This window comes from Lepisosteus oculatus, chromosome 2 (genome assembly GCF_040954835.1).
Source record: "Lepisosteus oculatus isolate fLepOcu1 chromosome 2, fLepOcu1.hap2, whole genome shotgun sequence".
Taxonomy (NCBI): Eukaryota; Metazoa; Chordata; class Actinopteri; order Semionotiformes; family Lepisosteidae; genus Lepisosteus; species Lepisosteus oculatus.
The window spans coordinates 59,477,890-59,492,585 of record NC_090697.1 but is presented as its reverse complement, the minus strand read 5'-3'; the positions used below and the strand labels follow the sequence as shown (position 1 = coordinate 59,492,585).

General features: G+C 38.2%; 1 protein-coding gene across 8 annotated transcripts in view; it reads right to left on the bottom strand.

Moving 5' to 3' along the window:
- The window catches only part of wdr26a (WD repeat domain 26a), a 51,021-nt gene extending 43,561 nt beyond the window's left edge, over window positions 1-7,460 (bottom strand). For 6 of the 8 annotated variants that reach the window (XM_015344649.2, XM_015344667.2, XM_015344631.2 and 3 more), the window contains exons 1-3: window positions 6,870-7,275; window positions 5,198-5,297; window positions 4,641-4,697 (exon numbers count right to left, since the gene is read on the bottom strand). In XM_015344649.2, the coding sequence (XP_015200135.1) occupies window positions 4,641-4,697; window positions 5,198-5,297; window positions 6,870-7,177 (465 nt within the window). In that variant the 5' untranslated portion in view covers window positions 7,178-7,275. Of the gene's footprint in view, window positions 1-4,640; window positions 4,698-5,197; window positions 5,298-6,869 lie in introns of all 8 variants that reach the window. The other 2 variants (XM_015344626.2, XM_015344674.2) reach the window with 1 other exon arrangement.
- Between the last annotated feature and the right edge of the window lie 7,236 nt (window positions 7,461-14,696).

The following is a 14,696-nucleotide window of genomic DNA, read 5'->3' as shown; positions in this document are numbered from 1 at the left end:
TCTTCCATCAGTAGAAGTCTTATACCATATTATGTAAATTCTTCTTCATTCTCATTCAATGAAAACCACTTTTAGTAAATGTTGAGAATTTTTTCAGTGTCACCCGAAGAAGGCTCAACAGGTGAAACGATGAGTTTCTTTTCTTCTCTTTTCAGCATGGAATAAACCTTTACTTGTTCCTTTGTAGCCTACACATGCTGATGCAGCTACTTGAACATACAGAAAAGACAACCATGCCATTATGTAATTTTAATGTACCTTTGGTATATCCCTTTCCACGGTCTTCTAGTAAACTTTGCTTTAAAACACACAAAATGGGTAAAATAAAAAAATTAACTTTTGGATTTGAGGTGATAGGTAGGTATCCTTCAGTTTTTCTTGCAAATAAAGGCTGTGTTTAACAGCATTCATGTAATGGAATATGGGAAAATCCCATAGATGAATATCTCCTCTTGACAGCTTCAAATTATTTGGATTTGAAGCGTCTTACAACAGTATTTTTTAAAAGAACTTAATGGATTCTGCCAATGGACAAATTATTCAAAGCATTCATGCCCCAAAATTTGTATTCGCGTATGGGAATTCTAACAATCACACTCCCCCAATCAACACTAATGTATTTAATCTATATTTATGCTTTATAGATATCTGGATTTTCACAATTTAAATAGAGGGATTACTAGCAACTACAGTTGTTCATAAATCTAACCTAGTCTTTAAAAGCCAGACTAAGAACAACAAATCACACTATGCACCTCAATTATGAATTTATTACTGGAAGACAAACATGATAACCCACTTCCAGTGAAAAGTACATTATTGTCTGGACAGAATAGAGTTACGTATTCCACAGAAAGAAAAATGATTTGCATCACTGTAAATCAGTAAGCCACACCAATTACCACTGCAAAGATTGTAATGACTTTTTTTATCTCAAAATTGTGATTGAATGAAAGATGGTATAAATCAGGGATATATCTAATTGTTCAATAGAGTTTCACTAATAGGAGGGAAGGCTCAAATTGGTTTGAAGTAATTAGTGTATAATCTCTGCAATCATTACTACAATTTGCAATGACCTAAAACCTGATCTGGTATAGACAGAGTAGTCAGGTATACATATTAGATCAGAAAGCAATATTAACTCTACCATAAAAAGAAGATTTTTTTAAAAAAGATTAAGATAAAACTCATGACTGGGCAAACACCTGACAGCAAACAATTTAACAGACAAGCACCGTGCATGCAAGTACTACTGCATGCAGGTAGTAACAAACAGTGCCCTCCAAGTTTATTCAGACCCCAATGGAAATGGGAAACAAAAATAGCAAAAAGTCATAGATTAGGTAAGTCTCACTTAAATTGTTATAATTTCATATATTAATCATAAAAATACTGCACAAAGCCATAGTTTTTGTATTTAAATTCCAGATCACATTTATTCACATCCATATTTACAATACACATTTGGTCAACAAACTATAGAAAGTAGCAGCCAGAAGCTTTTCAGAACTTAAAGGAACATCCTATATCAAGAGGCAGAAAGAACTTAACCTTTTTAGCCCTGAAAAGAGAAGACTATAAGGGGACTTGATCCCATTATTCGAAAACCTCAAAGGCAATGACAATGTTATCTGTTGACGTCTTCAGATTAAACAGTAAAACATGAGCAGAAGACAAGTGGAAACCACTGTGGAAGTGCATTTTTGTGAATGGGAGGCACTTATTTACATAAAGTTTAGAGAAAAACGAGCAAACTACCCATCCATGTTGTCGAAGCCAATTATACCTTGGATCCCTTCAAGAAACAGCTGGATGAGATCCCTGAATTAATAATATACTACCATTAGACTGTCCAAATGTCCTTCCCTCATAAGCCTCTCATATTATATAACAACTCTTAGGGTCTTTTTTATAGAAACCAGCTGTTTCACATTAATTCATATAAGTATAAACTTAAGCAAGTCAAAATCTTGTCAAAGCAGAAAAATGTTAAATGAAAATACCAAATTCAATGAAGCTCACCATTTCAAAGCCAAGGAGCTCCACTATGCATTACAAGATAGTTATCATTAATAGTATGACTATTTTAAAAAAATTTAACTACCACATTCAATCTAGATTTGAATTATTTTGAAATTGAGACATACTGTATATAGTCTGCTTCTCCCTGCAGGTAATTAATATAATTTTCATACTCATGAACAGGTCACCCAGACAACCCCAAATGGCCACTGAGGTAACCTCCTCACATAAATTTTAAAAAGGAAAAAAAATGTTCCAAAATACTAATTTTCAGAAGGCCTAAGAACGATTCAGGAAAGCAGACTGGCGTTAGGTGGAAAGGCACATGGATCTCCTTCCAAAGGTACAAAAGAACTATAAAGGTGTGAGAAAAATGCAGATGTTAGGTGAATATGACAACAAATAAGTCTAATTAATTGCACTTATAGGCTGAAAAAAAAGGACAAGAAACAGTAAAGGGGTTGTAAAGGTCACATTTTACATGATTGCTCTCAAATGTTTCAACTAGCCAAATTATTCTATTTTACACTTTTATTCACAACTTGTGATGTATTTCCTTCTATCAAGCTTTAAATAAACACTTCCACAAAGTAACATACTGTGTTGTATCAAATGGTTATTTTAATTCTTAAACTTTCATTCAGTTTCATAAAATTATTTTCAATTTGAATTATACAGATTAACAAGAGAGACACAAAATGGAAGTCTAAAGCATGTAAAGTTTAAAATGGTTACCCTGTGCACAACTGAAAAATGGCAAGTGATGCACATAGACTAACCTTGATATACAGAACTGTAAGCAGAACAATGCTGTACACTTCACATATAGAGTATACTTTGCCCATTAAAATAATCATAGCCCATGTGTAATGAATAAAGGGGGTATCATTTATTTTTAAATCAAAATGGTGGAAAGGAAACCCAGCACTGGAACTAGTATTTTCCTTGCAGCCCAAAGACTCTGCCTCCCACAGTAGGCCCTGAATAACCCAGTGGAGAAAGAAATCACACACTCTAGCTCCATAGGGCACTTTTCAGAGCAAAACTGTTTTTAGAGGTCTCAGATTTGTTTAGACCCCACCACCTAAATATTACATGTAACTATAATTAAATGTAATAAAAGTTATTAATTAAAACTGGCCAGAAGAGGTGAGTAAAGTGTCTACAGTGATTGCTGAAAGGGACTGTACCAGTGGTTTCAGGGGAGCTGCTCATACAACCAGCAATAAACAGCCTTAGCACTGGTAACATGTGGACCTACCTACGATATAGCCATTAACTGGACAGTAGGAAGCATCTAACCTCTGAGGCAGTAAGGTCTTTCAGCTTGGACATCTACTGCTTGGTTGCTCAACACCATCCCTCCCGTGGGAGGAGTGAAGGAATAATTCACATCCATGCAGACACTGATGCCAATAGCTTTATGCCAGCAGCTACTACTTTCAGGCCTGTCTAATTTAGAACCAGTCATTGAGAAAGCAGAGCACAAATAGGTGGTATTATCTTATTAAGTGTTAAAGCATGGTACAAGATGGACCTAAACCAAGGGGGTGATGAGAAAGAAGTCAGCTGGGGGGTGGAATCCCAGATTGCAGGATGCAAGGGCACCTACAGTGTGACTGCTCATGGTGGAAAGGGCTGACAGGAAACAGGGGCAGGGTGGCTGTACAAAGGGAGGGCTGCCCCAAGCAAACAGGCAGCCAGACAATCAAACCCTCACACCTGAATAAGACTCCACGGACGAAACGCTGTGTTTTCTTTCTTCTTTTTTTCAGCATGGAATAAACCTACTACTTATTCCTTTGCAGCCTAAGCATGCTGATGCAGCTACCCACCTGAACTCTTAAAATCAAAGCTGACCTGTCAAGAGTGGTCCACCTTTCACATCCTATGCATGACCAAGAGTATGTATTTTGCTGCCCTAGACAACACAAGCTTTAAGCCAGGACGAAGAGTCACCTGATCGCCACTCTGGGGAAGGGTTGAAAGTTGCACGAGACCTGATGTGGCTAAGGATCCCAGGAATGTGGTGCAGTGCTAGTACAGGAGGAGTCCTAAGGAGAACAGGCAATCACCTCCTCCCCCCTTAGTGTAAGGAATTATTTGGTAGCACAGTTCAAGACCATTTGTCACTGTGGGCAGTCTAACAGCCACCTCTTAACTTTTGGTTGGCCCCATAACCGAATGCAGCTGCCCCTGTTCCAGTGCATCAGGCCGAAAGGATACACAGGAAACCTAGCAATGGAATCCAAAATTTCCCCCACAGTCCAGAGGCTTTGTGTCCAACCAGACTTTCTGAATAGCCTGGAGGAATGTCTGGACAGTGTTGTGAGCAGAACTTCATTGAGATCTCAATTTTGTTTAGGCCTAGCATTTTGTAAATACTTAAAGGTGGTAATATGACCTTGATATGCAAACATATCCATCCTTTATAATGAAATTACTAAATTCACATTTTTTATATTTATACAACCTCCTTTAATACCAGGTACTGAAACTATTTAGTAATAACACCTTTAAAAAAACATTCCAGCTCTAAAGAGAAAAGTACAGTCCAGAACACTCCTGAATTTCACATTGCTTTCACTCAAAACGTTAGCTGGTTTTTGCCTTACCACAATAGCATTAGGAGAATGCATCAATGCCTTCAGTTCATTGAGGTCATTTTCAGCCTGTGGAACAAAAGAAATAAAAATGGTTAGTTCAGCATTTTCATTCTGAAGTAGTGCTTTTCTAAAAAAAATCCATAATCAAAACAAATGGAAGAATAAAGAACAAATATTTACACTTGCTATATGCAGTGCTGAATATACAGAATACTGTATATAGGACTGGGGACATGACCCATAGAGTAGTAAAACAGACTTTCCACTACAGCAGTTATAAAGAACTAGTTGTTATGTCTGACATCACCATGGAATCATGTAAACCTGCAATGCTACAGTGCAGTTTTGAGTTTTAATTGGAATTAATGAAGAAAATGTATCAGTATCAAGATACTGCTCAGAATCTGCCTTTATGGTGGCATCCTTTTTAAAAAAAACTGGCCTAGCTGCCTTTTGCCACAGAGATTCTTTAGTTACCATACATTCCATTGCCCTAATTACGGATAATGCTGCCTACATTGCAAAGACAATTCAATCAAAAGAATCAATCCTAAAACACATATCACCTTGTCCCACTCCCCTTCCATAACGTGGTTGCGGAATTTGGTGGCAGCAGGGTGCTCCAAACGGCATCCAGACTCTTGCATTAAGAGATCAACTGTTTGGCTGTGGAAAACAATTGTTTTATTCAGAAATCAAAAGAAAAAAAAATGAAGTGTTTTATTTCCCAAAGATTTCCACAAGTTAGAAACACTTCCATTTTCCACCAGTCAGTTACCGTTTCCTTTTCCTGTGAGTGAAATGCCATCAAACCTATATTTTTTTTTTTTTAAGAGCCATGTCTGACTTCAATATCTACTTCAAATACAGACCTTGTAGCGCCACTACTAATTTAAACAGCACTCTTAACACTCAAAAGAGCACTGGTTATACAGCCATGGTAAAACATATCAGTAATCTTAATAAACACATTGAAAAAAGCTTTAAGTATTTATTTAAGTATATTTTATTTTTAATATAAATTAGAATATAACATCAACCATTTGAACTTAAGATAAATAAAATAAATATTAACACATTTGAATTCCAGACACTACTTGGATTAATAGTGTCATAATCCATAATTGCCATAATCAAGATAAAACAAACATTGGATTTGTTCTACAATTTGGACTGTTGTCAATATTATCCTGAAGTACTGCATTTAATGCAGTATGTATGCAGTTTAATCCTATAATGCCTGGTTTCTAAGCAAGGTCACAGATCACGTTCATACAATGTTAAACGGTACTTAGCATGAGAGAGTGTGAAATGCTTAATATGCTATTGACATTGTAAACAAACAAAGGGAGCAGGTTATATTGAGATTTCCCAACATCTGGAAGCTTAAACAGCTGTTATAAAATACATTCAAGGGTTATCATAAGACCACAGAGAAGTACTCCTACTCTTCCTACATTCTGAAACTTGCCACAACATAGAACAAATACAATTGTGACAGCTTCCTGGCTAATTGTTTATTTCTGCTTATGATGTCTGCTCCCAGGCCACCCTGTCACAGAAAAATCTACTGAATTATAGTCTGACCGTAGCAGCAAGCACCCACTTATGCAAATGCACCATCATTTTTATTTTTGAAAACATAATACGTTACATCTTAAGCCGGGGAACTCGAGTTTATGTTATGACACCTCCACAGAGCATTGCTGAGGCAAACAGACCCTGCAGACAAAGCCTTTTTCTCCAGCTGCCCGCAAAACCTGTTTCGACGTTTAACTTCACTTCCTTAATTATTGGGACACAACGATCTAAAGCAAAAGTACCTCTACACAAAAAAACGACAATGTAAGCAGCAGTTACTGCTCATTTCACTGCAAACCTCGAATCCCCTTCAAAACAACATTCTTATTTTCAGATTAAGAAGCAGTCTCGTTATTGCGGCTTGGTTAATGACTTTATCCTTTGTACGAAAGGTCTCTTGTGCATCTTTCGACATGAAGCAGGTGATGTAATGCGACTTTTCACAGCCATTCAGGAACAAATACCTTTCTTGGGTACACACTTCATTCTCTTCAGAGATTTTGAGTGCCATTTCCAAAACGGCCACAAGATATTGGTGCTGCATTGTGCAAGATGGAACCCCCCCCTCCCCCAACATGTTTGTGTCTCTTGCGTCGATTTTTCTCCTAGATTCTTTATTATTTCGTACAATGGGAGTTTTGGAATAAATTTACTTACTTAAGGCCTAACCCATGGAGATGTTGCCCTATGAGCCTGATGACATCTTCCTCAGACTGCGAGAGCCTTTTCTTTTTCTTCATGGTAGCCCCAACCTCCGAGCCAGAGGCAGCAGCGCTAGAGGTGGCTGGGGCCCCAGAAGGTACCCCCGAAGAAGCCCCATTATTACTGACATTATTCCCGTTGTTACTACTAGATATCAGTCCGTTCGAATGTGCACCCCCGGCGGAAGAGGACTCTCCGTTCTGTGCGGTAGTAAGGCAGGAAAGCTCCTGGTCTTGTCCCTGTCCTGCCCCGTTGGACTGCATGTTATTAATGTTACTGTTAACGAGGTTTCTGTTAATGTGGATGGCAGGCGTAGCAGAAGGATGTGGAGAAGTTGCAAGTCCTAACACCACCGCAGAGAGGCCCGCTGTCCCTGTCGAAGCCCCGGGCTCTCCTGCTCCCTCCGCCGCCGAGGCTCGGTGTTTCTTCCGCGGGGGCGGCGACGCTCCGCCGGTGTCCGAGTCGGAGGAGGAGGAAGCGGAGGCCAGAGTTTCCTCGCCGAGAGCGGCCGTGGTTAGAAGCCGGTGGGCCCGGGGATGGGAAAGGAGGTGTCAGTTCCCGGGATTCAGAGCTCTTAACCCGGCCAAAAACGCTCTGTTTCTCTCGGCTGTCTCTCCGTTTTTTGTTGTTGTTTCTCTCAAAACAGCTGCAGCCCCTAATGGAGTCCAGACATACTGACGTCACCGGAAATTCCTATACTACCCTGCTTCCGGGGGCATAATTATATAATCCATAGGTGGCGCATGTAAACATTATTTGCATATTGATTTTCGTGTTGTACTGTTTCGCACTGAAGATAAGTTTTTAAGTGTGAATTCCATATTACATTAAAAAATAATCTCTGCATGTATTACTTTGGAAAGAGCCATGAGCATCAATAATGTTCATAATAATAAATATTCATTTGAAAATTTGGAGTGTTACGTGTTAATTGATCATAATCTGAATATTTAAAAATTCAGTTATCATGAATAATTTAATTTGGTTGTATACTTTGTTTTTTTTAATTTACAAGATCTAACTCTATATCAGTAATCAAGAACAACTATAAGAAAGAGCACCAGTGCTCTTCTGCAGAACTCACAGACTGCATGATGCACAAAGGCAAGGTAACAGATTGTATTGTGTTTGTCTGCTTTGTTGTACTGTACATGTTTGATGGTGCTTCACACGCATGTTACAGTATATAATGTCAGGAGTCTGAATTGTGAACTCATAACCATGGCCTCTAGTTCTGTCATACCAGGGATTAAATTAATTTCAGGCTGTGTGTACTGTATGTGTGCTTCTCTGCTGTGCGGTGTCCACATGTTTGAGCACACAGAACAGTGTGTGTTGGTGCCTTGGTACTGTAGGTGAACTTGTTTGGAGCAGAGGCCCAACAGTTTTGGCCTGAGTAGGAAAATATGACATGTTATAAATTATAGTGCTTGCTTAAGTACCATTGTTATATGAGACAAATTATTTTTGAACAACAAGACAGTCTCATACCTCACAGATACAGTTCTTATGATTACACACATGACATTCAAATATTGCAATATGAACATAAGAAAGTTAAAGAGAGAAGACCATTCTGCTATTCTAACTTGCTGTTTAGCCATTTTATGAAAAGGAGAATCTTATCAGTTTACATTCCATTCTACATTTTCAGATTTTAAGTTTTTTAACTTTATCTAATTTTTCTCCCACTTGGTGATTCCTTCCTTAAAGACGCCACTTTCATTTAGAACATCAGTCAGTGTCTTCCTGTGTGTGTAGAACTTATACCTGTCAAACTCACATTTTTGTACTATTTTGGTCAATCGGTATGAATAAGGAAGAACAAATAAAGATAGTTCCAGCATGACAGGGAGATGTAAGCCAGTTTTCTAAAAGTAATGAGAGTACAATGTAAAAAGCAAGTCAAAGCCCCCAGCAAATCTCATGTTATAAAGCACAAGGCTGGGAAGATGTAAAAATGAATCGATCATGTCAGGACATGGAGAATGTCAGGGTATGGAGAAGATCAAATCATAAACTTGATATTTGCACATACAGTACAGTATATCACGCAGAATGTTCTTGGCGATAAAAGAGCACCATCTTAATGCATGGAATTAAAAACGTTCAAGTGAGACTGTTGACTGGAAAGTGGTGAACAAGTATTGGAGTTACAGAACTCTTCAAAAATTAAGGATTTCTGCAAATATTGTGAACTGTAAGAGTCTCTCCCTACTGGAGAGTTCCATGATTTTGTTCAAATCATGCTAGTAGAAATGACAAGAAACAATACTGTATCTGTCATCTGAAGTTCAAATCTAGATTCTCTGTCTTACCGATGGCTATTTTAACCACTGAAAAAAAACATACAACTCTTTTGAAATTGTGCAGTAATGCTGGACAAAGTTAAACCTGGCCGAATGTATTCTTCTGTAATATTTTCCAACTATAGTAAATGTATCTTTCATGATAAAATGGAAGTCAAGTTTAATCAGAAGGTCTCAAGTGGAAAAGGTATAATTGAAAAATGCTGCTTCATAAGGTTATGAGCTACTTTGTTCATCTCCTTAAACTCATTTTACCATGCCGCATATTACTTATAACAACAAGGAACCTGTTAAAATTGTGTTGGTTTCCTGGTAACAGAACATAAAATGAAAACCTTTTTGGCTGAGTATACAGTACGAGTCCAGTTTTCCAATTTTCAAAAGCAATTTAATTATTAAGTAATGATCCTGACACTGTGTCAGAAAATAAGAATACATCTATAGTACTGAGATCAACTAATAAGAAAAGTTTAAATCACTTTAATTGTCTTTTTTTCAGTCATAGCCTCTTTCTAAAAAAAAAATCAAATTGAATACAGTGTAGTTGTACTTAATATGGTTGTATCATATTAATGATCATCAATTTTCTAACCACTTCTATTAAGTCTATCTCAGCAAGCTAATAATAATCTTATATTGTGCTTCATGCTAGCTGTCTTCACTAAACATTGTGTTTAAAAACTGGAAATGTGTTACCCTTCTCCTAAGCCACTTTTCTCAAGGCTTGCTATTTGGATTTTGTGTCTCTAACTATAAATTAAGTTTTTGAAGCATCATTTTACAAATGTTAAGGTGCAAAACAACACATTTTTCAAAACACCATTAAGTAACGTGATGAAAATATGGGATTAGGTGAGCTACCAAAAGATGTATGAATGCACTCATAAAAGTAAATTGTTGGTATTGTTTTCAGTTACTGTATGTAGGCCCATGAAATAAAAATAGAACAAAGTTTCAGTAAGCTACGGTCACAAAGCAGGGCACACCGTGGACTCGACCTCAGGCCATCGCAGGGCAGACACACAAACACAGACATGCACACCAAGGCCAGTTTTCCCAGAAACCAATTAACCTACCAGTATATCTTAGGACTGTGGGAAGAAGCTAGAGTGCCTGGAGGATACACAGGTGAACATGAGGACAACATACAAACTCCACACTAGTACCCCAGATAGCACCCTAGTTATAGAATTGAACGTAAGGCCCCAGCACTGCGAGGCACCTACTTTCCTTTGTACTTATTATTTGTTTAATGTAATTCATTTTACAAGTAACATACTGAAGAAAACAATTATATTTATTTACTGTATATTCTGCTTTGGTAAAAAAGAGTAATAATTCAGGCACACTGGGTTAAACAAATATTTATGAGTAATAGCAATATAGACATTAAACAACACACAACAAACATTCAACATATACAGTAAGTTACACTATTTAAAAATTTATAAAACAATGAATTCCAGAGGCTTATTGTATGTCCTGACCTACCAGAAAAACTGCTACTAAGTATTCAAATGGTCTATAACACCTATAAAGGTCAATAAGAGAGATTAACCTGCCTCCTAAAACAACAGAACATGACCTAAAGTTAATTCGCTCTCTCTGTAAACCCGTTCACAACATGAATGGGAACCGGGCGGAGCGGTGGCTCTGTGGCTAAGGATCTGTGCCTATGGCTGGAAGGTTGCCAGTTGAAATCCTGTGGCTGGCAAAGGAATCCTACTCCATTGAGCCCCTGAGCAAGGCCCTAAATTCCAGCTGCTCCAGGGGTGCCATATAAATGGCTGACCCTGCGCTCTGACCCCAAGCTTCTCTCTCCCTGTCTGTGTGCCTGCGTGTCTCATGGAGAGCAAGCTGGGGTATGTGAAAAGACAAATTCCTAATGCAAGAAATTGTATATGGCCAATAAAGTGATCTTATCTTATCTATCTCCCTATTCCAAAAATGCATTCAATAAACCAGAGGAGGCCTTTTTTAACCCAGGGATTCTTTACATAGAAAAACAGAACAACAGAATGGGCATTGCTTTAAACAAGATTACTTACAAATACTTAACTCCGACATGGTATTTCTGGATGATCTTGACAAGGAGCTCTTGCCTTCTGTTTTTCTGTCTCTTGCTGTCTCTTTTTTAGGCTCTGTATCTGTCTGTTTTATGCAGTGTTCCTAGGCAGTTGATGATACCCTTAATCATTTATCAAGAACTTAATTAACTAAAGTAAGCTTTACAGTTGCTTTGGTCACTGAATCTCACACCAGTTAATCTCAGCAAACATGTCCTTGCTTTGAAGCTCTCAAGACCTGGAAGTGCTAAAAAAAGCCAGGTGCCATCCATTGTATCTAGATTCTTCAAGGCACTTTAGTAGTCACCGTACATGTAACAATATTTACAACTTTAACATTAACAAATCAACACATTCTGTCATAGTTAGAATTCATTTCAGCCTATGGATGCAAATAAATAGAGCATTTTTGCACAATAATCTGCTTCATTGGAGCCCAAAAGAGAATCCCTTCTATTTGTGATATTGTCAAGTGTCAGCTTAAAGAATGATGGACTTGTGCAAATGTGGTCAAATGCTGAGTGCTTCTCACAGTGCACAGATTGCAGAAAGCCTTCTTTCAAAAATGGCCTGGCTCACTGCCTTAGGGTGCTATGTTGCTGTGTTACGTATATTGCCAGACTAAACATTGCCTGCAGCACCTATGAGTTTTCATTGCAATATTGATAGAGGTCCTAGAATACCCACCTCATAACCTTGTCCAGTCAGCCAGTGATTCCGAATTCTTTGGTCAGTTAAAGAAGCGTTATTTCAACGATTTGCAAATACTGTAGCAACAAAATTCAGAAGGGAACTGAATGTTGGCTCCAGAATTCTAACACAGATTTCAAATTCAGATTTAACTTGAAATTGCAATGACCTGGACTTGAATCAATTTGCTTGGAAAATGACTTTGGTGATCAGGACTCAGTTTCAACTTGGAATTTTGTGAAACAACACAGACTATGATATTAGTGACTCAGCTCCAGCTTATAAAATTTTTAATATTACGATATGTAGAAGCTGCCACAAGCTTAAAATTTTTTCAGATGTCTAATTGAAGATGTGTAATTAAGACTCAACAGGGTTATGGTATTTGTATCACTTACTTCACTGACAGGCAGGATTATCCTGGTCGTTGTAATAAAAGTGATCTGAAAACATTGTCGTTTTACCATGAGTGCATCTCAGGATATGTTACAATAATAATATAAAATCCTTCTGTCTACAAATGATGACTGTAAATATTTTTCTAAGCACAAGAGGGCAATGTTAGACAAACAAATGTACTAAAGAGAAACCACATTTGATTAAGTGGCTACCTCATTACAAAATCTTGTTTTTATTTCACAGATTTAAGAGATTTGAAAAGTATCTGGATAGTGCAATATCATGAAAAGTTGTGCACATTTACTTTCTTCAGTCTGTCCATTAACAATGATTCAGAGATGGACAAAAGCAGCAGGTCTGGAAAAACATTGTATAGCTGTAGAGGAGTCTGCACAGAGGGTTCTCTAGCAGCTCAACCTGATAGAGATAGAGAAAGAGTATCTTACAGGCTCATCGAGGGTACTGCCAGTGTGTGTGTGCAGTTCCACATGCTATCCATTATAACAGCCTAATCTCAAAATAATCTTATATTGTGCTTCATGCTACAGTAGCTTTCTTCACTAAACATTGTGTTTAAGAACTGGAATTTTTTTACCCTTCTCCTAAGGCAATTTTCTCAAGGCTTGTTATTTGGATTTTATGTCTCTACCTATAAATTAAGTTTTTTATGCATCGTTTTACAAATGTTAAGGTGCAAAACAACACATATTTCAAAATGCCATTAAATGTGATGAAAATATGGGATGAGGTACCAAAAGATGTATGAATGCACTCATAAAATAACATTGTTGGTATTGTTTTCAGTTATTTAGGACCATGAAGTAAAAAAAGAACGAAATCAAATTCAATTAGAAAAACCCACTTAATAAGGCATGCAATCACCCCCTCCAACAATAAACACAATAAACACAGAATTGACAGCTTGACAGCTTGAAGGCAACAAATTCTTCTCTTGTACAAGGAGGCATCTGAGGCCCTGGATGTTTCCTTGGATGTGGTTGACACATAGATTTCCAGACAGTCCTTATGAGCAAGATCTTCACATCACTTTCAAGGTACTGATAAAGCAGCCAAACTGTACTGTATGTGAGCACACACTATCCACTATTAGAAAAAAAATACAGACAACAAAGACAGAACTTCTAACAGAGTGAAAAGATTATTGGATCTCTTCTCTGTCTCATACTCTAGTCAAGGACCAGCATTCAATGACATGGAGATATGGGCAGCCATTCATCATGGTGACTGCCCAGTCAAGGACACCACCACTTCTGGACCTGTTCCATGAAGTTATGTTCACTGGACAGAGTTATTTCTGCCATCAGGATCTAGTGGCCTATTCATACTAATTCATACAAATGTGGTAATAATAATTAAGGTTTTGTTGGCATTTTACCCATATACATTTAGAGACATTTTTTTTCCAGCACCAGCTATCCACTATGTTCTAAGTGCTTTATCCAATACAGGAAAGCCAGAGCCTATCATGGCTCTGAGTGTGGGAATTCTGAGTGTGGGTTTATGTTGAGGGGCATTCTTGGTCTTGATAAACACACTATCAGTCCTGACTCTGGTATAGTGCATATTTAGGACCATATGCAGACGGTATAATGTGGAAGAGACTGGAGAAGGGCTACGGGGAAAAAAAGTAGGTGAATGGACGGAAGGACAGACAGGGGGCGGTGCCGACGGTGATCCGGGTGCAAGGGGGAGCACAGGCGAACAAGTCCAGTAAGAGTCCAAAAGGGAAAAACGGGGTGCAATCCAAAGTCCAGGTAGCCGGGGGATCAATCCAAGACAAACAGTTAAAAACAGGAACTGGGACGGAACCAGAACAGGAACAGGGAAGTTAAAACAGGATGACGAGACCAGACGCTCTGAGCCCCGGACTCAGATGGTCAGGACGCCGTGATGAAACCCATGCCATCGGGTCTGTCCTGAACCCGCTGGTAGGCGGGGTTCCAGGCATCTGTCTTCCAATGCTGGGCCAAGAGTTTAGGAGGCACGTGACTTATATAGTGATGGGTTAAACAGAAGACAGGTGCACGTAATAATTAAACAAATAATAAAAGGTCAGAGCACCGTCTAGAGGAGGGATGATGACCGTGACAAAAGCATTGTGGAGAATATCCTCAGTAAATAAAAAAAGCTGCATATTATGGGTTAATTATTGGAGGTTAGTCATGTTGCTGTGTAAAGAAAAATCCAGTGGAACCTTGAGATTGGCATTGTTTTCAGAATAGAGGAGAGTTTTTAGTATGTCTGGGTAGTATGGGAGTGTATTATACTGATGTTTTCAGTCTCTGGTGGCAAGTAGA